This window comes from Phalacrocorax aristotelis, chromosome 19, assembly GCF_949628215.1.
Source record: "Phalacrocorax aristotelis chromosome 19, bGulAri2.1, whole genome shotgun sequence".
NCBI lineage: Eukaryota > Metazoa > Chordata > Aves > Suliformes > Phalacrocoracidae > Phalacrocorax > Phalacrocorax aristotelis.
The window spans coordinates 3,353,819-3,380,010 of record NC_134294.1 but is presented as its reverse complement, the minus strand read 5'-3'; the positions used below and the strand labels follow the sequence as shown (position 1 = coordinate 3,380,010).

The 26,192-nt window shown below is 42.2% G+C and overlaps 2 protein-coding genes across 4 annotated transcripts in view; both read left to right on the top strand.

Annotated features, from left to right (window-relative positions):
* The window catches only part of TNFRSF8 (TNF receptor superfamily member 8), a 28,453-nt gene extending 21,040 nt beyond the window's left edge, over positions 1 to 7,413 (top strand). For both annotated transcript variants that reach the window (XM_075114007.1, XM_075114006.1), the window contains 3 exons: positions 377 to 402; positions 2,258 to 2,465; positions 3,835 to 7,413. In XM_075114007.1, coding sequence (XP_074970108.1) covers positions 377 to 402; positions 2,258 to 2,465; positions 3,835 to 4,079 — 479 coding nt within the window. In that variant the 3' untranslated portion in view covers positions 4,080 to 7,413. The remainder of the gene's footprint in view (positions 1 to 376; positions 403 to 2,257; positions 2,466 to 3,834) is intronic.
* A 412-nt stretch (positions 7,414 to 7,825) lies between these two features.
* Positions 7,826 to 26,170, top strand: TNFRSF1B (TNF receptor superfamily member 1B). Of its 2 annotated transcripts, none has more exons than XM_075113759.1 (10): positions 7,826 to 7,963; positions 15,370 to 15,472; positions 17,603 to 17,731; positions 19,048 to 19,197; positions 20,072 to 20,165; positions 20,250 to 20,443; positions 21,519 to 21,593; positions 22,556 to 22,599; positions 23,076 to 23,346; positions 23,923 to 26,170. In XM_075113759.1, exons 1-10 carry the CDS (start codon positions 7,910 to 7,912, stop codon positions 24,240 to 24,242), a joined length of 1,434 nt encoding a protein of 477 aa, XP_074969860.1. In that variant the 5' UTR covers positions 7,826 to 7,909; the 3' UTR covers positions 24,243 to 26,170. The 2 variants fall into 2 exon arrangements, with proteins under 2 accessions (XP_074969860.1, XP_074969861.1); XM_075113760.1 differs by lacking the exon at positions 7,826 to 7,963 and adding an exon at positions 8,155 to 8,222.
* Positions 26,171 to 26,192: the final 22 nt, after the last annotated feature.

Below are 26,192 nucleotides of genomic sequence, written 5' to 3'. Positions count from 1 at the left end.
CCCATTTGTTAATCCAGTAGAAAGTTATTAACATTTTTTTACTTTTTTAAAAAATAAGCCTGTCTTCTGATTATCCAGAAAGTTTAATCAGTTCATCATTTCATTAGATAAATACCAGTTGTGGTGTGGGGAGGGCGATAGGGTTGGCCACAGAGGGCTTTGGGGAGAGCAGGACTTCACAGTCCTGGCAGCCACATGTTGCGAATTCACCTCAGCCATGTCATGCAAGCATGCCCTCGGTGGTAAGGAAAGCGTAGCGCAAGTGGGTTGGGCAGTAAGTAGTTTAGGACATGGCTAGGTGATATTTCAGAGAAAATTGACATTCTTGTGATTGCTGTGAATTTTCTTCTGATAAATTTTCCTCTCTCTATTGCAGGTTGTGATCTAGTGAACAAATACGCAGTAAGTGTGAACAATATTCCAAAACAGATCACTTTCCCTTCCAATGTAAAGAATGATATTTTTAAACATCCTGTGAAAGAGCGCAGCCTTTTTGTTTGGACTTTCTTCTACAACGCATGATCCTCTGGGTGCAGCGATGAGATGCGCTGGGACTTGCAACTTTCGTGTCTTGTTTTAGGTTTAATGTGGTGTTAAATAACGTGGTGCTGCCAATCTTGCTTGTGAAGGGAGTATTTGGTTTGGTCTTATGCCGTTCATGTTATATTCTGTGGGACAAGATCCAAAGCAGAGGATGAACATACCTTTTCTACCTTCTGGAAGAACTTTGTCTGCCAGTCCCATTTTATCTTACTGCTCCAGTCACTCAAGTGGGGTTTATACTCTTCTTCTGCCTCCGCTGCTTTGGCACGACTGTAATATGGGTGCACAGTGGGTATTGTTTGTCTGGAACACTTTCCATCAGGACCAGCTTCTGGTTTAACAGTAGAGTTTGCAGATGAACAAGACAAATACCAGTCAGTCTGGTAACAACAGAGAGGAGTTCCTCAGCTGCTGAAATCATCACAGCTCTGTTCGATCCCCCCACTTCCAGAGAAATTATAGCAACTTTCATCCTCTTGAGTCTTCTCAGTTTTGTCATCTCAGGCTTGTTATCTTTAAATGTCCATATCTGCTAAAACACTCTTTAGGCTGTTACTTTTTTTTTTCTTTTAATCAGTTTGCTATTAAATGTTGTATATCTGCACACATACAAGATACTACTTATTCCAATAAATCTGGTTGCAATCAGCTGTCATAACTTCAGTCTGTCATTGCTAATTTCTGAGTTGTGGGGAGCTTCCACTCTTGCTTTTATAGTGAGTCAGACACGAGCACGAGTTTTAAACTGCACATTCCAAAATCTTACTATGTGGGGTTTTTTTTCCCCATTCCAACCTTGTGCAAACAGAAACAGAGCTCGGAACCATCAAAAATTAATGATGCAGGACCTTTAGCCTCGCTCAGATTCTGGTTCTTCTTTGAAAGGACTCTTTGTAATTAATTCTTCACATAATAGCTAGCCTGAGCTTATTTCTCCTACCTGAGGTTTTGCTGAGGCAATTCCATTTTGAAGTTCAACCAGTTCAACCTCTGGCTTGTTTTGTTCTTCCATAGGAGCGTGGTAGGTCTTTGCAAAATCTAAGAGGAAGTTAAACCATATATTTTCAGTTTTGACTGTTTGACTCTCTCACCATATGACTACACATCTGTACAGGTTTGTCCTCTGATACTTATCTCACAACTAAATATGAAAAATATCTTGCTAAAGTTCCTTCTGACCAAATCCCTTAAAGTTTTTACCTCCAGCATCTCTCTTTCTTACTGATGTTACACTCTTTGCTGAAAAGTGCTGCTGAGCCTCAGCCCCCCGGAACGGAGCTGCTGCTGTGTTACGGCACAGCAGGCTTTGCAACAGAGCATGCAATACCAGGCTTGTGGCAAAAAGTCAAAATGACAGATAGGTGGATTAACAAACGTTCATCGGCATCTAAATTGCAGACAAGGCAGTGTAACTTGACAAAGCATCCAAGCAAGTCCAGGAACCTGGATTTCAGTGGAAGTGAGGTTCACTCTTGCGAACGTCATTGAAAAATCGCTGAATTCAGCTTAGAAATGCTATTTTAAAACATGACCTTAAGTGACGCAGGAACCTAGCTCAAAGCAGCACTTTGGAATTTTTGACTCCCTGTGACTGGTGCTATGAAGTACATTGTGTTATTCTGGCTGCCACAGCCAGATTCTGCAGACCTATCGCAATCTTCACGGTGTCATTTTTACATTCACCCCACTTCTACTCTCCTCTTTGTGTTGGCAGAAGATCATACTGACTACTGAGAGTGGGCCAGAAGAGAAGGAGTTAATTGAGAGAACCCTCCCTTTGGAAACCAACAATAACTTGGTCTCCAGCACAGAAAAAGCATATAGTCCTGATCTCAGTCTGACTGATGTGACACAGAGCAATGGAAATGCCCCAGACTGCTCTATCGATTCTCGAGTGAGAGACCACACAAATAATCGAATTGGTGAGTCATCTTTTTTTTTTTCCCCCGTCTTTTCATTTTTTTTTCAACCATGGGCACATAATGTCATTCTAAGATACTTAGTAAGCTGCAAAGTGTCCAAAGCTTCTAACAAAGACTGGGGCTGAATCTCCAGAACCTTTGACACACAAATTCTGGTATACCTTTTCATTCAAGTGTAATGCTTTCTTATCTTCACATTTGCCTTGGTCACTTATGAACCTGACAAAAATATGCTTTGCTCTTCTTCCTCTTTTTCATTCCAGAAAATGTAAATTTGCAGAAAAAATTTGAAATCCAAAATACATCAGCTGGAAAAAGATACTGTAATATATATGAGAGTTGCACTTCATGTGTCTCAAGCTATCATTTTCTTCTCTCGTTTTCACAGTAGCGGCTTGAAATGCATCTCCCATATGTTCCCAAAAAGTCTTTGACCATGGCACAGTGTAGGAGATAAGGTCAGGCAAGGAAGCTTACGCACAGGGGGAGAATTGTTACCTGAGACACTCTGGCAATGTTTCCAACCCCAATTTTGAGGTCACTTGAAGGGATTTCTTTTTTTTTTTTGGTATTACTAGAGCTGACCGTCCCTTACTAGATGACCTTTCTGTTTTTTCTGTGGGTGATGGTCTTGGGATGAATGTGGATTTGGCTTATTTGGGATTTGGATTGGATTTACCGTACCCAAATATCTCCAAGCAATTGTGAACAATAACCTACAGTGTCTGATCTGCAGCAGCCTTCTGAATGAAATGTAGGGGTCCAAGCCATAGCAAAGGCCTTACTTACCTTTTGTAAAGAGGTAGGGTCAACAAGTTGGACACAATGTTAAAGTCTATCACAGAAAATTTGGTAGTTGACTCACCGCTGGAAAGAAACTAATACCCAGATCCCAGTTAATTTCTTCTTCTAACAGACTCTTGTGAACCTCTTGCTGCCTTTTCTACTTTGTCTCTCTCCTGTAGTCCTAGCTATAGCGCAGTGGCTTCGTCGCGTGGGAGCTAGATCTGCTTGAACTAAAATGCCCTTGACAGATGTCTGAAACCAGACAGTGTAGTACAAAATGTGCAGGCCTTCTTTGTCACTTAATATGTTCAGTGCTTTGATTTCAAAATTAAAAGGACCTTATAAATAAAAAATGAGATAGACAACTCATACTGTGTGAATTCCAAAAGCTTTAGTGGGTTAGTGAATTCTGTGGTTTCACAGTGATGGGTTTGATCTGCACGCCTCTGATTAAAAAAAAGGAGCGGGGGCCCGCAGGAAAGAAAAACTGAGTACCAAATAAAAATTTTGCATGAAAAGGAGCCATCTCTAGGGTCAGCAGTGGTTGTTAACTATGCTCAGCACTACTTTTTTCCTTCCTCAGAAAAAATATACATCATGAAGGCCGACACTGTTATTGTGGGGTCCATTTCAGAAGTGCCTAGCAGCAAGAACTGTGCTGCTAGAGGATGTGAAGGTAATGTTGATGCCCAGGAAAACATGGAGGAGGAACTGGCAATGCACTATCCAGAGCAGGAAACAGAGTCTTTTCCAGGGAATGAAGTAATGGTTCCTGTGGAAGAGGAGGGAAAGGAATTTCATCACCCCACTACTGCCACTGAAAAGTGATGACCCACTGAGAAGGTGTGTGAAGCTGCAGGAACATCCAGTGTGACACTAACCCTGACAACTGTGACAAGGGAGGTAAACACATAGTGCTGTAGATTATCTGAAAACTCTTGAAAAACACTGAAACACGTTCAGACACGGAGTGCTAGAACCTATTCATCTATCAGACGAGAGGATCGTCCAAACCGTTGGCCTTTGTAGCTGACATCAACTATTTCCCTTTCCCTCGCTCTCCCAGTATCATGCTGGAAACAAGTTTGAGACGAAGCTACAAAATTCAGAGGACATCTGGCTGCCCACTCAAGTTTCACAGCTTGCTTTGTCTGCATGAATGGATGGATTGAAAACTATGTCTGATTACTTCTATTAGCTATGAAAATTCTGGCCAGAATTCAGAGTCAAGCTTGAGACCCAGCCACGTTTCACTTGTTTCTATCCCATTATTACCAGTACTTCCCATTATGTCATATCTTTTTTCAACATCTGGTATTTTTCTTAAGGCCGCAACTCTTGAATAAAAAGTAATGACAATTTCGGTTTTCCCTAACACAAACAGAACTCTTCAGTTTGGGGACTTCATGTTTCTTGAGGAAATAGGATCAAAAGGAACCACACAGGCTCAGAAAACAGAAGGCAAAAGAACTAATTGAAGTCCACTGTACTTTAGGCCATTCTTTCTAATTTTTGAAGTACGATTCGTGTTTTTTGACTACTTCAAATCATCAGTAAGTGTATGAAATGGCCTCTTCTGATGGAAGCCAAACTGGCTGAACATTTGAATGTTGGATGAACTTTGGGATTAGCCCAGTGTGGAGTCTGTAAAAAGGGAAAAGAAGAAAATAAATTAGATTTCTACAAGAAGGATAGACTGAAAAAACAGGCATGGCAGTTATTTCATATAACATTGTTAATATCTGCTTGTTTTAGAATTGCTCATAATCATCAGGGTGACACTGATTTGCATCTCTATTCTTCAAAAAAAACCCTGTTTTGTGGTCAACTGGCTTGTCTTACGCTATTTCTCAGTCTTTCATGCCGCGTGTTTGATAACTGTAAATAATAGTGCTGACTATGTTTTTGCACAGGACAATGGAAAATGAGCAAGATGACAAAGTGTGCCTTAATAGTCAAAAAAAGGAACCACAAAAACAATTACTTGCTTTGCAGTTTTACCCTGGACAGAGTACTGTAATAACAGCTGTGCGAAAGGAACATAAGGGCATAAAAACCACCTTCTTGGGTCAGGCAGTCGTTCGAGCCCAGCATTTTATCTCTGACAAGTTACAGTAAAGAGCTGTTGTTTCGGAAGAGCGCATAAGCTTGGTTGCTATCTGCTGTTTGCATTCCTCGTACTTCTGCAGTTGGATTAAGGATGTTAAAGAGTTTGTCCCAGCCTTTAGTATTCATTCATGTTGCCATTAATTTTTCTTCTCTCTTTTGAATTTCCTGGTACAATCAGCCTCCATAAGCACCTGTGGCAACAGATTGCAGAGTTTTACCATTCCCTGTATAAAGAAGTACTTTTACCGCTTTTAAACTGACCTCTCATTTTAGTGAGTGCCACTGGTTCTTGTATTACAGAATTTAGTGCAATACTGAGTTGCTTTTACGAGTCTTGGTTGTATCCTCCTCACCCTCCAAGCTGAGTTCCCGTATTTTTATATTTCTCATGTAAGTTAGATACTCCACTGCCTTCGTCATTTTAGTTGACCTCTTCTGCAACTTTTGTAACTTCACTACATTCTTCTGGACATCTGGAAGCCAGAACCATGCACTGCACTGAAGAAGAGGCGTGGGCCAAGGGTTTAAGTAGTGGCAAAACGATGCTGGTTTGTTCTCAGTACCGCTCCAGCTGATGCCCACCATTTCGTTTGCTTTTTTTGGCTGCCCCTGCGCACTAAGCAGATGATTTCAGAGAACCATCAAGGATGACTCCAAGATAGCTGCTAGATGCCAATTCAGCACCACGTTCGCCTGGTTAAGACTATTTTTCTCTAGACGTACCATCTTGTGTTTATCTGTAGAAGCTCATTTGGTACCCTTTTATGAGCTCCTTCTGGCTTTATTTGCCTTCTGTACGTCATGTAACTACCTGGAGCAGTTTAGTGTTACCTTCACTGCATGGGCGCCCTTTTCTCCAGCTCGTTGATGAAGATACTGACTAGAACTGGCCCCACCAAGCCCCACTGCTGACTGTTCTCTCTCCTGAAAAATTACCATTATGGTGTGCTCTTTCCTTCCTGCCTTTTAAACAGCCATAACTTTTGTATCTTGTAACCTTTTAGCAAATCCATAAAATAACCTCTTCCCCAGTCCTGTGACAACTTTGTTTTTCCACCACTGTAGGCGTGGAACCTCATCAAAGGCTTTTTTAAAATCTCCATGTAGTAGGTCTACTGGGTCTTGTTTATCCATTCAGCCTCACAGTATAAGGGAAGGTATGGTATCAAGATTTTGTGACTGAAGAAACAAATCCAGAGAAATTCATACTTTTCTGGAACCACAGCCCCAGAGATGACATGGGAGAATCTCAGCATTACGCTAGTGACAGACTTGCAGCAGCAGATAGTGTACCTGTGGTACCTTTGAAAACTGGTTGCAATTTCAAGTGCTATTAGTTCCAGTATTTACTTCTGAATGCCACTCTTCTCAGCAAGTCCAGAACATAAAATGGTTTCTAAAGACAACTGCTGCCACTATATGTTTTAGTTCACATGCTGAGCCTTGCAAGAGAGGCGATTAGTGAATCCTTTCTGTGTACTTGTGTTTGCACTTGTTTCGTTTCATTCAGAAGATAAGCTGCTCCTAATGCCCAGACCAGAATTTCTTTGGCTCTCGGCGTTGCCATGTCAGTGGCAGCGACATGAGGTGAAGAAGGAAACAAAATTAACATTTTTTGGTTTAAGTGCTTGTTGTGCAACAGAGGGTCAAGTCACCAAGTACTGACACAAAACAGCAATGCAAAGAAGAAGGAAAAGCTGTGTAGGACTAATACTGGTCAGCCTTTCCTCATTTCCAGTGCAGGTAGTTCATCGCTTTCCAGTGCAGATATTTCATTCTGGAGAGACAGAGGAATTTCTATTTCATTTTAGAGAACAACCATTTGTGTATCCCCAGACTGTGGATAACCGTGTTCACCTGGCTGTGATTGTTAAAGGATGTTCTGTAATGACAGCTAACTGTATATTTCAGCTCTGTATATAAATCAATCTTTTTTACTGGAACAGCTTTTTAGATGAATCATACGCATCGCAGCCTGCTACATGTGTTAGCCTTGGTTAGCTTGATAACGCCGGTAATCTTTGAATTAAAAACTACATGGATTTTAAGTCATAGCCACGCTCTCTCTTGTCTGACATGTAAATGTTTGGTTGTTGATGATTTCGGTACATGCATCAGTTGCAGAAAAAAATGCTTTTGCAAGAGGGCTGTTCAGCTGAGGAGGCTGTGAGTCGGCCGGAGTGGTTCTCAAGAGCAGAGCAGGTCTGAATTTCCAGCCCGGTCTCTCTGTGCCAGCCCGGCAGCGCGTGCGGGACGGGAGCGCGGTGCGGGGCTGCGGGAGCGCTGCGGGAGGTAAGCTCGCGGCCTGGGGCCGAAGGAGGGTGCAGGGGCCTGACGGGACCCCCTACACGTGCCGAGCGTCTCCTCAGAGCCACCCGAGGCAAGCAGCCTGCCCGCGGGGTGGGGGGGCCGCCTCGCACCTCCCGCAGCTCGGCGCTGCCCTCCCCGGGCGGGGCCGCCCCCCGCGGGGCCGGGGCCGGGGCCGGGGCCGGGGCCGGGCGGTACCGGGCAGCCGCCCGCTCCGCCCCGCGCCCTCACTCGGCGGCGGGATGGGGCCGCGCTGGGCGCTGCTGGCCGCGCTCCTGCACGCCGCGGGCGGCCGGGTGAGTCGCGGGGGGGCCGGGGGAGGGGGGGCTGCCCGCGGCACCGGGCGGGGGGGGAGGGGGGGGCTGCCCGCGGCACCCCGAGGAGCCCCGAGGGCTCTGCCTCTGCCTGCGCTGAGCTCGGCCCGAGCTCCCCGGAGCCGCGAGCCCCGCTCCCGGCTGCCCCAGGGCTCATCCTGCTGCTTCTGGCCGTGTCGTTGTTTCCTGGCTTCCTGGGGCGATGACTGATGGTTTTCCTCTGGATTTTCCGTGGAAACGGGTTGGTTTTTCAGGCTTCTTTGAATATTTGCAAAAACCGTGAGTGTCCTGGCAAGCGCAGAGCGTAAATCAGCGCGTACTTTACACCGTTGTTTAAACAGGAAGAGCTTGTTGTGCTCTGCTGGATCCCTAGAGCTATTCCCTATTTACATAGAAAAGCCCTTTGATTTACATCTAGGACCTGATGCGGTGCAGCTGCGCCCGTTCTCTGCCGTAGCCCGCTGTACCCCCACCTGCAGCGAGCGCTGCCCGCTGGCCAGGCCAGCCCTCGGGGTCTGCCCGGCTTCGTGCGCGCCGCTCCGCGGCAGGGCGGCGTTCTTCTGGCTGGTTTGGAAGTGTCCTGGATTGTGAAGATAAATATGGAAATGCTGCTGAGCTGCCCGGGTCGTTGCTTTTTCGTGGGGTGTGCCTGTTATTTACATGCTTGTTTAATCCTATTAATTTAGACTTGGTAAGACAAAGGTTCAGTGAAGCCAGGTGAGGATGTCATAATGTATATGGAACCTGGAATTACCCAGTGGTCTTTTAAGGAGTGCTCGGGTGCTACAGTGGCTTGATAATATATTAAATGGATTTTTTTTAAAAAAAAAAACTGCTTCCCACTGATTTTGAATTCATCCCAGGTTTGTAAGGTGATAGCGTTTTGAACCTGGTTCACTGAACACCTTGGAGTGGATAGGGCATAGCAGGTAACGGAGGGAGAGTCTCAGAACTGTGGGAGACCTTAGTATCGGCATTCACATTTAAAGTTTTGTCAAGCTGCTTGCTGAACAAAGGGCTTTGGTTCAAAAGGAATGAACTCTCCTGTCAGCCTAAACATAATAATCGAAATAATGAAGGAAATTTTCAGCATCGCTTTTTGCATTGTGACAACCCAAAGAAAAGTCCATATATAAATTAGAAAAGCAAAACTAGTAGTTTCAGAAATACCGCATCATCTGCCACAGAGGTGGAAAAAACGTGCCTGTTTTATCAATTCTAAAAAGTGATCAGTCAAAGAAGACTTATTTTGGTTCTGAGGGAGAGAAACTGGCAAAGCAATAGTTCTTGAGTGACACTTTCTTGTTTTCTCTCCTTTTCTGAAATTATCTGAACAATTTTAGCCCAGAGTCCCCGTGTTACTCACAGGAACTTAACATCATTTTTGCCATTCTGAACGACCCAGTCACCAGGTATTTTTAACAGAAACTCTCTCAATAGCCTCACGCTGAAGTAAGCAGCGTGGCTGCTGATGTGTGCAGGGAAGGTCATCCTCTGGATGCTGTGACTGGTTGTAGGGGAATGCTGCTGGTTCTTGGAAGGTGTGGTGATAACCACACCCACGCTCTGAACTGCAAAGGGATGAGCATGAAGGAGATCTTGCGGAAAAATCCTGAAATAAAATTGAGCAGGCTGCTCGGATGTCCCTGCTTTGTTATGGTCAGAGCTAGGAGGGCTGTGGGTGACCTGCAGCTCTGCTGTTGTCCGTATCCACATCCGTGGTTGTTGCATCAAAGTTCAAGATGACTGAAAGTCTTAACAGAGCATTGCAAAAGCCATCTGTGATACAGGCAACACCATCCCAAGAAAATTATTTGTTTCAAAATAATAGAAAAATGCCAGTTGGCCTAGATAGAAGGCAGTTATCCCCTCTGGCAGTGTTTTGGGCTGGTACACCTGCGGCATCTCGGGAAGGTTCTTCATTGCCGTCTTCACACTTAGGGCTCACATAGCTTCTCCTTTCCCACTCTGCTCTCAGGGTTGGGTATGACCCTGTCTCCCTTTGGTGCATCTTCCAGGATTAAGATCAGGTCAAACCTAGTGTGGCCAATCCGGACTTGCCGATCCTTTCTTGGGAACTTGCTCATCACCTGCCCTTCTCTGACAAGTGATGAGGATGCAACCTCTCTTCCTGCCTCTCAGGCCTGCAATCTGCTGTTCCTCTTGCTTTCACTCCTTATTTGCCTCAGTATCTTGGCTTTCCACAGGGCAACTGCAGATTTCAAGGCCCATCAGCTTTGACAGTGCCTGGTACTCTTAAGTGTCAGATCTTGATTTAATGGATAATATCTTTTATTAGGGCAACCTTAGGGAAAACAAACCGACTTTCAGATACATAAGCCTGAAGTTTTGAAACTGAAGAGCTGGTATTCCTGAAAATGTGTATGTTTTCCCAAATAATTGTATAATAGAATATACTGTGTCTTCCTACAAACTATGACTTGCTTCTATAGTTTCTGCGTGTTGTGAACAGCGTCCATACTCTGTGCAGCCTCTTGCCATCTCATTCTGGGAAAACGTTTTCATGTTATGGTGGCGAGTGGCAATGAAGTAGAATCCCTAACAGTGAGCAAAAAGATACTGTTTTCTCAGTGGGGGGGAATGTGGGGTTGTAAATCTGTTTGTGGCTATGCAAGGACTCCCGCTTTACAGAAGTAAAGTACAATATAGGATGGGAGAAAAATTCACATACTGGACCCGTAATCTTAGAGAGGTGTTTGCAGGAAAGCAGCTTTAAAAGAAGCTTTATGGTTTGCACATAGATGGTACAGCCTGATACAACTCCAGCTGATTTTGGTGAGACTTGCTGTTAGCTGATAACTAATCTGCAACAGCATTTTTGTAAATGGCCAGTTTAAATATTTTAAACAGAATTCTGTTTTTTCCTGTCTTCAGCAGGTTTGGTAGCTCAGCAAACATTATCTCTTTACCTCAAGTCCTTTCCATAGCAACAGATTTTTACATCAGAGTCCTTGGTGACTTCACTGTGGTTTCATGTGCGTAAAGAACACTATACGCCAGAGGTAGTTCCTGTTCAGACTCCTCTGTTTGACAGCTTGACATTGAGGAAGGCAGCTGTATGAAAAGGCGACCAATTAAAACGTAGACGTGTGAGTTAGGATTAAAATATATGGTTAAATCTCTTTGTTTAAATGGATTCCTTGAGTGAAAATGAATATTATGTGAATGGGTGAATATATATATATTAATCCATTTAGCATGTTTTATTTCTGTTACTTAAACTTTAGTGCGCATAAAGTCCAAGAACACAGGAACAAGCTGTAAGGCAAGAATTAAAGGAAATTATGTTAATTATAATTAATATTCAGCACACAGGACATGTGTTACATTGTGACGTGCTGTGCGTAGTTGAGACCTGGACTTCCTCACCGATAGGTAGAGCCAGGCTGGTGCATGGGATCAAGCCCTTCTAATTGTGAAGAAGTCTGAATCCAAATCTTGTTTTGTAGTTCACGACTCGGGCTCAGCTCTGGTACAGACATTAGGGTCTCAGTTGTGGTTGGCCTCTGTACGACTCTCGGAGGGGACAGCCCGCAGGCCCTTTCGCTTCACCAGTGCTGCTCCATCCAGCACAGATACAGCTGCAGGCCTGGGAAATCATGAGATAAAGGCATGTTCTCCACTAGTTTTTTCTTCCAGTGGGTAGGATGTAGGGAATCTTGGGAACAATTGTGCTTGTGCATACGTATTTAGAAGAGTCTGTTGGTGTGGAGGCTGCTGTTAGCCCACTCCTCTCCAGTGACAAATTAGGTCACCTATCTACTGGATGTCTGTGGTGCAGATGGGAAAATGATTCAAATCATGCAGGGACTCTGGAGGGAGAGTCTCGAGCCATTGCCTTTTTGTACGTAACTTCTTAGTCATTGCTTAATACAAAGGCATTGCAAAAATCTCCCTAGTGAGTTGTATAGTCAAAGGCAAGCATAGTTTATCCCTTTCTATGCCAAAATCTATTGCTTAATTTGACTGATGTGCACAGAGCTAGACGAAATTTCATATTTAATAGTCTGTGCCTCCGCTGCTAGATAGATGAGGCATTTGACTTCTACTTGTACCTGTCAAATTAAATCAAGTCTTCCAAAGTCTTCGTATTGTCTGTATAAATATGTTAAAAGTCCGCTGCCATTAGACACTACTACCTAACGTGAGAAGTTCTAAGGCTATAACGCGAAAGATGCAGCATAGGTTAGTTTTCCTTCACACCACCTGCTTGCAGAACATTGAATCACAGTAAAAGCAGGAGACAAGGACTTATGAGAGACACAAACAGTAACAAAATGTAAAGATTGTGGAACAGAATCTGGCCCCTACTCATCAGCCTTTCACCCCAAAGCACCCAATGGATCTGGATGCCAGAGGGTTTTGTTTCAGGCAGCAAATATTGTACTGCTCATCTCAGACCTTAAAGTGGGGTCACCTTGTAGCCAAGAAATCCAGGAGAGTTTTATACCTATCAAGAGGCCTACGCTGGCCTTGACAGCTTTGATTAAACAAGTTTACACTGGGAGTAGCTACTTAAATTGATGCCATCCTCCCAGTGCAGACAAAGCTGAGCTCACGTGTGTGTACAAATTGTATCTAAGTGAGTTACAAGTCCCTTTTAGTTTCCCATAGTGTTCCTTGAGGACAATTGGCAAAAAATTGTCAATTGTCTATCATTGAGAGCCACAGCTCATCAGATAAAATTTCAAGGAGATTGTATCAGACAATAGTATCCTTTCAAGCACAACTTAAGAGAAACAGATGTGAACACATCAACCAACAGGTTTTCCTGTGTCTTTAACTTGCAGGGCAGTATTTACAACAGACGATGCACAGGATGAGATAAGAACATTTTTTGCCAGGAAGCCTCACCAGCAGGATAATTTGTGATGCGGTTTATTGTACTTCTCCCCCTCCCCCCTTCCCCCCCCCCCCCCCCTTCTGTGTCTGCTCTTGCAGTGAAGATTTACTTTTTAAAAAAGGCTCTCAAGTGCTTGTTTTAATGATGTTGATCATAGTGAGTACAAAGATGTGACGACAACACTTGATCTTTATTCTTTTAATAAACAAGAAAGTAATTTAAACAAAAAATACTTTGTAGAGTATCTTTTGAGATTCTTCGTCGGATCTTAGTGTCAGCTCACATCTGCAAATAGTATGGTTTAGTGTTGACCGTCCTATGAGGGTATAATACCGAGTCCAGCATTAACAGTTATTACTGAACCTAGAAGGTATTGAAAAGCCTTGGGTTTCTTTTTGAATTATGATGGTTATTCTCATTAATGATGAAATGGATAATGCTGAAGCCAGCCTTCTAGTTCTGCTTCAAAGTCTTCAATCCTTGTGCAAGCCCCCTTTAAATAAGCCTTCTTAACTGGAAAGCAAAACTGGAGGCCAAAGTAGATTTTGGAGATATTTGAGGCTGCAGTGTGGTTCCTGCAAAACTGGCTTTCTTCTCAAAAGACAACGAGCAGAATTTGAAAAATGCAGCTTGTGCTCAGCAGCTGTGTCTTTCTTCACCTGCTCTAGTGTTTAAGGAGAATGATTTTATTTTTTTGTCATCCTTCCCCACCCTATCACAGTTTCTAGCACGTTAGAAGCGTCTTTACAAGTTTGTTCTTCACTTTGCAACTTGACTCTTTCTCACTGATCTGGCTGTGAGCGAATGGGGTGAAACCCGTCGCCAGTCTCTCTGGGTCTGAGTCCTGAACTCAACTGACTGATCAGAAGAGATCAGACTTGTCCTGATGTCTGGTCAGTGTTACCCACTTTCACAGGATTTTAACAGGAGCAGTGAAACTTCTGCTTAAATAGTTTGCTTTCCTTTTTTCTTTTCTGGAATGAATATTGAAACACAGGAAGGCCTTTGTCTGCCTTCACATTCTCAGGAAAGCTTCTTTTTGACACTGCCCGTTGAGCAGATGAGGAAAATCCTGTTTCTGAGGTACAGCTAGATAAGAGGTAAAAATATTTCAACATGCTGCATAAGAAAGTGTTGGGTTCCCTTTAAGTAATTGTTGAGAGCGGGAAGTGTTAGCCTACTTTGTCAGTAATGTGAAGGCACAATAGATAATCAACATGCTTTTTCAGTAAGGAGGAAGGATATTTTCATTACTGGTCTCCAGAGAGATTGTTCCTGTTTTGATTTCTCTTTTTAATAATACTTTTAAAGTACTTCTCTAAATGTGTGTAGATTATACATGGAGCAATCTCTTCAGCCTGCAGAAAGTTGAGCAATGTCAAATAGTTTTTGAACAGCATCTTTCTGATCTAGCAGGAAACTCCTACGCTTGCACTACCTAACGTTAGCCTTTTTCTTCTGAGTGAGTATATTTTTCCCTTTGAAAACAGATGGAAGGTCCTCAAATATTTTGACACTTGCTCATTGAAGTCACTGAGCTGTGTTGATTGGTATGAGCTGAAAATCAGGTACACCGTATTTCATTACTTTGTTATGCGTTTGACATGCTATATGATATAGGGTTTTTATTTAAGTCTTGTAGCCAGTTGCTCCTTTTCAGAAGCAGCAGTGCAGTTTTTGCAGTTTCCAAAACATTGAGGCCTTTCTCATTCAGAAAGGAGTCACGAAGTATCTGGAATGATAAAAGCCCCTTTTCCTTTCCGTCGGTGAAACAGTTCTAACAGTACAGGTTCTTTGACTGAAGGGAAGGGTTATCTTGCCTGCATATTGCATGGCCGTAAGTGAGGGCATAATGAACATGAGCACGATAGAGAATTGAACTCGATGCCCTGCGTCCTTTGCACCCACTGATGAAAACAGAAAGAATCCTTCAAGCATTGTGCTAGACCCGCAGCTCCCGCTTCCACTGGCTCAGGAGGCCTGAGGGAATTAACAAGTATCAGAGTCTAGTTTTCAGATAGGGCTCTACATGTGTATCGGGAGTAGACCTACTGAGTAAGTAGGTATCAGTTTTAACACAGCCACCTTGCAGAAAATGCTTCTCCCCACAAGCCCACAGGTAAGAATTTGTTTCACTGGCGTTTTGTCAAAGCTTGTTTGAATCGCGGCAACTGCGAATAGGTACTTAGCCCTTTGGTTTGGGGGATGCAGTAGTGACCAGGTGTGATGCTAATCCCATGGTTCCGTTGCATTCTTTTGAACATAAAACCCGGAGAAATCACTTTGTTCATTGTAACAGATCTTTGAAAACAGAGGATCCTCTAAATGGTCTCAGCTAGCTCATAAGCTGTGCATTCTCCTCCAACTTTTTGGCATCTGCTGCTGTTTCATCAGGCCTACGTCAGTGTCTTGGAAAGGAAGGTGAAGATAATTGCATCAATATTTAAGTGTTTGCCTCTTTTGAATCTCTACCCTAGGGTCAGAATGGACTTGTGACTCATGATTTTGCTTAAATTTCTCCTAGGAATATTCATTGCCTTACACACCACAGTTTGCACAATGCAAAGATCCCAGCACTGAATTCTATGAAGAAGGACTTAATAAATGTTGCAGCCAGTGCCCCCCAGGTAGGTTATAATTCAAACTGTTACTATACACAGCCAAATTCGGTCAGTTTTCAGATGAGCATTGTACGTTTTGAATATTTACACATCTTAAGAGCATCAAGTTTTTGCTGTTGTCTGGCTGGAAGACAATAAAATGCCGTGCCTGTAAAAATATCTGCAAGAGAGACTCACTGTTCACCAGAATTGGAATTCTGTTACAAGGTCAACCGGCTGGGGCTTATCAGGACGTAGGCTGCTGAGCTCTTGTAAGCACAGCTTTGCATGGTGTTTTGATGAAAGTAACTTTAAGTCAACATTTGGAGAGCGAGCAACAGCTCACTAAGGGAATTACAAAAATTAGACAACACATGTCAGATGCAAGCCCACTAATAACAAACATATTGTAAAAGAGGGCATGAGGTAGACCTTAGTTTCTGTGCTTTGATAATATCACTTATGTAAGGGGCTTTCCATTGGACAGGTTAATCCATAATTGCTCATTAAGGGAGTTTGTTGTCTTTTACTGTAAATCAGACACTGCAGACCACCCTCAGAGACCGGGTACAAGACTGTGGAAACTGTCTGCTTTGAGGTGTCATGTCTTACACTCCAGTGATAATTATTAGTGATCTGTTGTTAGCAAAAGCTGACGACTGCAGAAAGGTGGGTGTGTGGGTTTGGGATTTTTTTGGGGGGTATTAATGCCATTTGGGTATTTTAATAGGAGAGTTTTTGCAATAAGTTGTCATTATATTATTACATTAGACACAGCAAAAAAACTGCCTATTTGTCTCATTACATGCTGAGCCAACAAAATTTGTCTCTATAAATGCTGAGTTCCTGTCAGAGAGATCCGGAAGTTGAAGCAGGAAACCAGTATATGCTAAAGCAGCCACACTTGCTTGACCTAACAAAAAATGTCTAGATAGATCTGTCAAGTTTCCTTTGTTAAAAACACAACGGATGAAAGACGATAATTCATAGGTAAAGCATTTTTCTGTTGTGGTATGTACGGTTCAGTCTATTTCTCCTTAATGTTAATTTTTCAGAAAAACAAACTCTGGGTAACAAGTTGTAGGAAGTCTAAAATCTTTATTTTTGTTATTTATGAGCTTGACTTTCTTTTACCATTATTTATCAAAAAATGAAGCCTAAATCATTAGCAGGATGTGGGAGGCAGAATTTTAAGGTTCAAATAAGTACATGGAAAAACGAAGTCTGGAAATTATTTCTATGGCTCACTTCCAGGGCCCTTTCTTTTGGAGAGCAGAGATTCTCCAAGCAGCTCCAAGGCTTTCTCAGTGTTACTCCTGCTTTCCAAGTACATTTTCCAGGATATTTCTGTACCAGATATGAGACATTGACTTTATATTCTTCCTCCTTTCAAGCAAGGGGGAAATGCAACTGAGCTGTTTTCCTTTCTCCAAAATGGATATGTTGGAGCTCAGATTTACTTATTCCCACCACTGCGCTGAACTCTGCTGTTGGTGAGAAGCATTGGATAAACTACCTTTGATAGCTTTTGATTTTGTCTGGCATGCCAGTAGCTTCAGAAACTCATTGCTTTGATCTGTTAGGGCTGGCTGAAGAGTGAAGGCAAAAGCGTGAGCTCATATCCCTGCAGTAGTGACGAGTGAAGTTCTGATTCAGGTCTGTTTGCAGTAATACTTTACTATGCGTTCTTCACTTGCTGATTGTAAAGGTAGCAAGGGCCCCACCCAGACACTTCTTTCCAGCACGTGCCTGACTTTCAGCATGAAGCACCATCCTGTGTTTCACCATAACACACAGTTTCAATGAGGATGAAAAGTTCATTTTATGTACTGTGCTAGTGGCATCTCATTACATGCTGAGGGGTTTTGTTTAGGATTGAGGCCGTCTTGTTTTGAACATGGCTGGCATTCACTCATGTGGATGTAGGAAAAGGGGTCAAACACAAATGACATAAAAGAAATCAGAGCTTCCCTGTATATACATGCAGTCCTCCTTTAAATCAATACTTGCTTGGTATATGTTACCAATCTGGTAGTGGCAGTGATGGGAAAGGGTTTCTACAGCTAAGAATGAAACTTACCTTGAACAATTCCTAGTGATCTTTTCCAATGAGATGTTTCTTCTCTTTTGGTTTGTTTGGTGTTTTTTTTTTAATAGGTCAATATAAGACAGAGAGCTGCAGTCACAATGTGGACACGAAGTGCAGTCCCTGTAGACCTAACACGTATACAGCAATCTGGAATCGGTCTCCTCAGTGCTTTGCCTGCTCACCACCCTGCAGAAGAGGTAGGCTTGGATTATTAAAGAGGCATTTGTGACTTTAACAGCCTGCTCAAAGAGTGGGCTTGGTTTAGTTTAGTCTTTTCTCCTAAGAAAACTAGGAGTTTTTGTCTATCACTTGTATAGTCCCATCCCCAGTGGCACTGGAACAGGCTGCCCGGAGAGGTGGGGGAGTCACCATCCCTGGGGAGGTTCAAACCACGTGCAGACATGGCACTTGGGGCCATGGTTTAGGAGGCCTGGGGGTGTTGGGTTGGGGGTTGGACTTGATGATCCCAGAGGTCTTTTCCAACCTTCATGATTCTGTGATTCTGTGCTTTTGGTGCTGTTATGATTTGGGGGGAAGAATCAGGGAAAAGTCTTGCAGGGGCCCCTGCCCCTTTTTCTTTCTAAGTCCTGAAAATGGGACACCAATCTTATATTCTTGAAAGCATCACTAAAATAGGTACAAATGTCATCAGTAGAACAACTTCCTGTTTATACTCTCCAGCCAAGGGAGCTTAAGACATGACTTACGCTGCCGTAAATGGATAATTACATTTCCAGCATCTAGTCATCCCTCAGTTTGTCTGTTGGACTGACAGCAGCAAACAACGGCTGTGATATTGCTGTGTTGTTTTCACTTCTTTTGCAAAGCAGCTTGGTCGGTGAGCGCACGTAGGTTCAGTTCGTTAAAGCAGCCTAACAGTGTATAAAGTAGTACACTGTAGCAGCATCCAGACCCAGGTCTAACAGGTCACGTGCATTAACAAATTCAGTCGTGCTGTTGCCCGTCATTTCTAATGGAAACTGGTGTAGAAAATTATCTGCTTGGCTCACTGACAATTAAGTTTTAAAGATACAGTCTAAGTTGTTCAAAGGACCTTTGGTCTCATCTAAATAGATAATCCTACAAAGCTGGTTAATTACAGTATGGAAATGCCTCTAGTAAGGTCTCCGATCGCTTTAAATACAGTTGCATGATCTGCAGAGACTGCAGATCTTCGTACGGCCCCCGATACTGCAGTGGCAAGCACAGGTAACGTAAATGTGCATATTTCTGGTGATGATACAATGCAATGCAACTGCGGGTACAGAGTTTCAAGCGTGAATTCTACAGACACAAATTTCTGCTTTCCTGGAGAGAGAGAGGAAACTCCTCTAAAAATGTAGATGTTGGGACGTATAACGTATTTGTTTTATGACGGCTTGCTAGCCAGGAGCTGCAAAATTGTCTTCAGTTTGTGGTATGTGAACATCACCTCATATTCACTTGAAACATTGCAGGCTATGATTTTAAATGTTGCTAATGACATCTTGCTTTATTCTTGTTTTAAAAACAGGATTTGTGCAGAATCAAACATGCACTGAGTCACAGGACAGAATCTGTGTCTGCCCACCCAATGAGTACTGCATTTCGAAAATATATGAGTCCTGCAAAATATGTAAAGTGCACAAAAAATGTGGAAAAGGTTACCGAGTTTCCAGAAGAGGTAATTTTATTCTGAACACTCTACACACAAAATAGTTTTACTGTATGAAGAGGGTTATTTTTTTGCATTAATAATCCATAAATATTTCTGAATCTGCCTCCAACTCAGTAAATTAGAGGAATATTGTCTTTTAATTCCGTACAGCTATGCATTCTTTTTAGTGCAAGCAGGCAGTAACTAGGGCACCAGTATTCTCAACAGGCATATCCAAAGGGACAACATGTGCCAGTCTGTTACTACTATATACCATAAAGCTCCCCAACCCAGCTTAATCTTCCTTTGTTTTGCTCTACCTTGTGGTTTCTTCCATACAAGTGACTCAGATTCAAGACCACTTAACTCCTGCTTAAATCCTTGAAACAGGGCTTCCGGCTGAATTTTGGTTAGGGTAAGTAATGACGACTCTATCCTGTCCTGCAGAACTAATCTGTCTTTATTAGATTATGAAAGTCACCATTCTGGTAATGTAGCTTCTCAAGATGAGAAATAATATTCAAAGAGGTTGGAACACTGGATATTTTTAAGAAATTAAGACTAATTTGAAAAGATACAGAACTCCAGCAGAATAGACTAGGTGGTCAGCCTGTCAGGGATGAGTGAAAAAGCTCAGCTCTGTCTGCAGTACCACATTTCAACCTTTTGGTGGGTTTTTACAGTCTTTGAAAAAGACTAACAAGGGCACCAAACTAACAGCCGATTAATCTTCTGATCTGTGTTTGGCTTGGGTGTTTCAAATTCATCTCTTCTGTGACAGTTCAAGACTCTGTTTTGTGTACTGCCTCTGTATCACTTCCAGGATCTGTACCGCAGACCTTGATTATTCATTCTTCTTTCTCACTAGATGACTAACTGGAGTTTTTCTATTTGTTTAAAGGGACAGATAGCACAGATACAGAATGTAAACCTTGTCCTCCTGGCACTTTTTCACGTGAGGAATCTTATGACACCAGCTGTATACCACATACAGTGTAAGCCAGTGTTTCTGTCTAATAGCAACCTCAACTGTGCAGAGGGTTGCTTTCTTTCCTAACTTCTCTTTTTGTTTCTTGCAGTTGCAAATCAGTGGCTGTTCCTGGAAACAGCATGAATGACACTGTTTGCAGTGACTCAGGAACAGCAGCTGTCACAGTCCCACCTCGCACTACTTTGAAACTGCTCCTGACCCAAAGCTCTGCTTCCAACGAACCTGAAATACTAACTCGGCCTGTCATTTTAAACTCTGTACCTGACATGTCTCACATCATCGGTGAGCTATTAACTCATTTGAAGTCATTTTTGTCTGGCTAGGAAGCAAGTTTATATTTAGTTCTCAGTTTCTTTCCAAGTCCAATTACCTGTACCCAAGCAGAACCTCAGAACAGCTGAATTAATTCAAAATGACACTGCTTGTAGTGAGTTGCATAATATTTCCCTATGCATCTGTGCTACCCCAGTGCATCCTACAGTCCTTGTAATTCTGGAAGTATTTCTAAAAATTCCCAAGCTAGATTAGAGAAGGTTGTAGTGAGGTGGGTGTCAGTCTCTTCTCCCAAGTAGCAAGCAATAGGATGAGAGGGAACAGCCTCAGGTTGCACCAGGGGAGGTTTATGTTGGATACTGGGAAAAAATTCTTCACCGAAAGGGTTGTCAGGCACTGGCACAGGCTGCCCAAGGAAGTGGTTGAGTCACCGTCCCTGGAGGTATTTAAAAGGCGTGCAGATGTGGTGCCTGGGGACATGGTGTAGTGGTGGACTTGTCAGTGCCGGGTTAACAGTTGGATTTGATCTTAATGGTCTTTCCCAACCTAAATAATTCTATGACTATATGATTTCCTGAGAATTGCTCCTATGAAGGAGCTGGTAGAAAAGGTTGTGTCTTAGATTCTGGACTGAGGCAAGCTTGACTTAATAAACCTCCTGGTCAGAGGTCTTTGGAGACTTCTGGCAGCCTTTCCCAAGACAGGAAGCCCTTAAGCATTCCCAAGCGTGGATGCGTTCTCTCCTGTTCACAACCTATCCAGAAGCCATATATGTTTAGCAGCATTCTGGACTGCCTGGCCTTGTATTTAACAAACTGTTGCTAGCCTAGAGAGGTGTCTTTTGTGGCTGAGGCCAAAAGTCTCACTTTCCTGAGAGGAAAATGCAATTTGATGAAGTGGTGGAGGCTGCAATGAGACCTTCCTATCTGACAGTGGAGGCATCAAATGTGGGTGTCAGACACACCTGATACTTGTAAATTTAGCTTTTGTAGCCACGGACAGAAACTACAAAACTATGTCTTTCTAATTAGATCCTTTGTCAGATCAACCTGCCAAATAATTTATCTTTTTAATTTATTTTCAGGATCTGTAGCAGGACCATTGTTATTGGTCGTGATAATCGCTATTTTGGGGTATTGCTTAGTCTCCAAAAAAAAAGGTAAGATTCACGCGGTGAAAACAAGCAGATCTGTAAATATTGGAAAGAACGTCACCTTATGTTCCTACTAATTTGAGCCTAGTGGTTGACTGATGTTAGTGCCTTAGAAGATCCTAGCTCTCTCTGAAGCTTTGCTCATGGCTGGATATGGATGAAATATCACTAATGTCTAAATTCTTTGGTGTCTAATAATGTATGAGCTCATTTTTTTTTCAAAGGGATGAGGCAGTGATTTACAGGTTTGTGCCTCACTAGCTGGCAGCCCATAGCTTCACAGAACCCTGAGGAGCTTTTGACGCCATTCCTCTGTTCCCTTGGGGTGAAAGTGGCCAAAGACAACAGATTGGACAAGAGAAGACAGACTAAGATAAAACTCGTGCAAATCAGCTTGATCACATAAGCTTTGTGGCTACAGAAGAATAGAATTTTAAAAAAGCCTCCAGGAATTCCATATGTATTTACAGTAATAATCACATGGGGTGAAATTACTCTCAGTACAGGGATACAGTGAGGCAAATGTCCCATTCAAATCTCTCTTGTTCCTCAGGTTTTACATAATTGTCTAAACACACAACATCCCAGTGGAGTTGGACAACTGTGTAACAGTTGTGCTCCTGCTGGAGCTTGTGAAATATTTAGTACTTCATCATTTAAATATTAGACCTTACCAAATGTTCTCATTAAACTGTCACAACTGTAGTTTATTGTCATCAGTACCTTTTCTCGCTGACACTATAGAAAAATTATTAATTCATGCAGAGGGTCCTCTTTGCTTGCTGGCTAAATTTACGTCACTTTACAAAGAATACAATACAGCTTTTGACATTTTTGAACAGTGTGCAATAAATGTACGTTTGGAGTTTATTCCAGGAGCAGAGGATATCATTCAGACTAGTTAAGAGAGCAGCTTTTGCAACTGAAACCAATTTAGGTGCTAATGAACTGTCTTTGTTCATTTGCAGCCCTCCGACTCACTTGCACTCCACAGACTACAGAAGCAGATTCGGTCAGTGTCACGCCTTCCTTTTCTATCTTTAGCATTTCTCTAAAAGCTATGTAGAAATCATGCAGTGTTACCTAGTTACAAGTAAAAGAAAACTGCACAGCAGAAAGACAACTGGAGTGAGAACGGGGTGGTTTGGTCCCCAAGCTAGAGGGTAAGACGTACCTTACATAGCCTTATACAATGTACCATCCTCGCTTTATCTTAGGCTGTATTAGCAATAAAACACGGCGCGGTTCAGAAGACCAGGTTTTAGAGCCTCGTTCCCTAGGTAATCAGTGAAGGACTGTAGGTGCCTTCAGGAGACAGGTTCACTTTGTGGAACGCCTAATGAGCTGGTATGAATTTTACTTACTTACAGTCAGCCCTATGCAAGTCGCAATTATCAGTGGTTTCTTTAGCTGCGTAAGTACTGACCAGTTCTTTGTTAGTGTTTTTTCAGAAGATTAATGTTTTGCATTTCTCTGCAAATGTTCCAGCCTCTTTCCCCTAATGAAAAGCAATGTGAGAAAAAAGTAAAAAATACAGGATCGCAAAACTCCAGCAGTTCTGAACAGGAGGAACAGCGTCTCTTGGAAACTTCTGGGTCCAGCAGTAGCTCCCTGAATAATCTAACTGGGTCTGCAAGGATCAGTGTTACTAGTAACAAGAACAACGAAAAGAAAGAAACGGAAGGATTTCAGCAGCAACATTCAGCGGCAGAAGGTTGTAAGCTTCACAGTGGAGACAGGCACAACTCTGCAAGTTCAGGTAAGAATGTATCAGAATGATCCAGAACCTCTTGAAATCTGATTATCAGTTATGTGTCTTTTTAGCAGAAGTTTAAATGGCAGGATAAAACATTAGAGCCACATTCAGCAGAGAGAGTAATCTTCGAAAACAAAAAGCGATTGTTTTAAGTTGTCAGCCTGAGACGGTAAAGAGAGTGCGCTCAATGGAGGAAAAGTTATTTGCAGGCTAGGGGATCGGTGTGATGGGAGGCTCTTGCCTGTGAGTGGGAGTAAGAGCCGAAGGGAGTGGTAAGAAAGGAACATTGTCAAAAGCATCTGGAATGGCAACAGATGGGTAGGGAGTTGGCTGTGATCCAGGGCTCTGTATTAATTTTTATGGCTTTTTTAATGTCTGGGATGACATGTGAATTTATGGTACCGCAAAACCCCTTAAACCATTACCACACCAACTCCACCAGCTTACCCAAATTAAGTGAAACAAGAAGGTATTTAGTGTCTATTTTAACTTTAAGGCAAAGAACTGGATAAAGAATGCAACCGCCCTGTTCTGGGTTTCGTTCTTCCATGTTTAATATATTTTCTGTTTATTTGACAGACCATTCTGGTAATGGAGGAACGCAGGTGAATGTGACTTGTATTGTTAAAGTGTGTAGTCCAGACTGCAGTTCCCAGTTCCCAGAACAGACTAGTTCGACGAGCACGGATTATGGAAACGCTCCCTATTATTCCCCAACAGGGGAAGAAATTCCCCTTTCAAAAGAAGAAAACCCCTTGAAAAAAGAAACTGAAATTCAGATCTCGGTGGAAAATGAGGACAATTTACTTCAAGACTTACTTCCAGAAGAAAAGAAGTTTCCTCTGGGTATTCAAGAAAACCAGCTGAAGGAAGTTACAGATCGTATACTGCTGGACTGATAAAATTAATCAAACAATCCCTTGACTTCTACAGTAAACATTATGTTAAATGTACCATTCCTACAGGGACTTGACATTTCAGACAAATATGGACGCTGATGCTTTTGAGGTTTTTAATCTTTTTTGTCAGCTTTGAGAGTTGAAGGATGATCTTTGCAGTTTAAAAAAATATGAATGCTTTTTCTTTTAAACTGAATGGCCAGCTCCTCCCTTTCTTCTCTGATACCTTAGAGAGACCTTTACCAGAATTGAAAGAATAACACTTTTCTAACTTAATGCCATTGATTTTTCTGCCGAGACTTCCTGTGATGATACTTCAGGTTCAGGTGTGCCACCTGTCAAGAACATGGGCATGACCAGCACTTCTAAGAGACCGGAGTTAAATTGCCATTCATTCAATGCTAAGGAATTATCCATTTGATCTGAGTTTTAAAACTATTGCATTCGATTTCTTATCCCATAACTTTAGGGACATACTTTCCCTCATCCTCCTGGGTATTTCTTTTATTATTACAGTTTGCTTTTGGTCATTATTGGACCAAACTTCTCAACTCAACCTTAAGTATATCAAGGAGTGAAATCTTTTACAGGAGCTTTTTTTACTAGATTACGACTATTATGTCTAAACAATAGCATTTCATTAGCTGTACATAGTTCATTTTATATTGGAAAAGAAAATATAGGCTAAATCGTTTTTATCTTGGAGTAGGAAGTTCCTTTTATTGACAGCTCTAAAGTCTGTCATCTTTGTGTCCTGGCTGATTTAATATGGTTCCCTGATTGATCCTGACCTCACTTTTGAGGTTAACCATAAACCCACAATATTTTTCCCTACGTTTCAGTAACTACTAGAGAAGATCCATGTGAATATGTATGCCAGATAGCTCACGCCCACTGACCTCAGGAGAAGGCCTGTCTCTTGATGATTGCATAGCATAATCTGTAAAAAGTGGAATTGACTCAAACCTCAGAACTGGAAAATCCCGTTCTCCTTCAATTCTTGCTTGACGCTAAAGGTCCAACCACCTCTTACAGAAAGTTAGTAGAGGTTCTCCTTCAATCAAGTGGGAGTCTCTTGGTTTTGGAAGTAGGTTTTTAGGATCCCATTTCCCATAATTATATTTTATGTATGTGACTTAACCGGCAATTGCGGCGTCTGTATTCAACCAGAATTTGCAATGCGGTGTCTGAATTACATTTGAGTGAAGTCATACACAGGTATAACTTTTTTCTTTTATGCCATAAAAACATACTGTTGGACTAGATGGTCATTGTGCTTACCTTCCAACTGAACTATTCTACCTCAAGTGGAACTAAATGCAGGAGCTATTTCTGAGGCCTTAGACTGAAATAGGGTATTTTGCAAGTTTTATTCTACAGCTACTGAAGAGATACAGGTTTTTTAAATATAAATTTTAAACTTCCAGAAAAGCTCATTATTTCTGGAACTGAGAACTGCCAAATATGTCTTTACTTTCTACTATGAAGAAACCTTTTACCAATGTCTATTATTTTCAGAAAAGACTTTGAAAATGGGTGCACTGAAACTACTACAAAACTGAAGGATTTAGGCAAGAAAAGAACTTAGTTTTATACAGTGCTTTGCACCTTTTGCACCGTACGGAGCGTTTTCCTGCCTCGTCCCTCAGCTCCCGCTATTGGGACGGCGTTGAAGAAGCAGTGGAAGATTTTTTTGAAGACGTTTTTAAAATGTTAAAAAGGAGGATCCTGTTATTGCGGTTGATTTTTCCGGGTTTTCAAGTTACGGAGCTATGTGACAGAGGAAAATCCAAGTTTTATGTTGACGTGGGAAAAATGTGCTTATGTTTGCATGTAAAAAGTAGAAAAAAAACCCCAACTGTATTTTTATAATTACGTGTATCTTCAAGTTTCTTGAACTCTCCATTAAACAACATCCTGCTTTTTTAGAGCGGGTTCTTTCATTCCATA

What these genes read in the sequence shown, in the direction of transcription:
- TNFRSF1B (XM_075113759.1), top strand. Translation starts at nt 7,910, where the DNA reads ATGGGGCCGCGCTGGGCGCTGCTGGCCGCGCTCCTGCACGCCGCGGGC. An exon ending in TGACATGTCTCACATCATCG is followed by an intron (nt 20,444 to 21,518) that starts GTGAGCTATTAA and finishes ATTTATTTTCAG; the next exon opens with GATCTGTAGCAGGACCATTG. An exon ending in AGACTACAGAAGCAGATTCG is followed by an intron (nt 22,600 to 23,075) that starts GTCAGTGTCACG and finishes CAAATGTTCCAG; the next exon opens with CCTCTTTCCCCTAATGAAAA.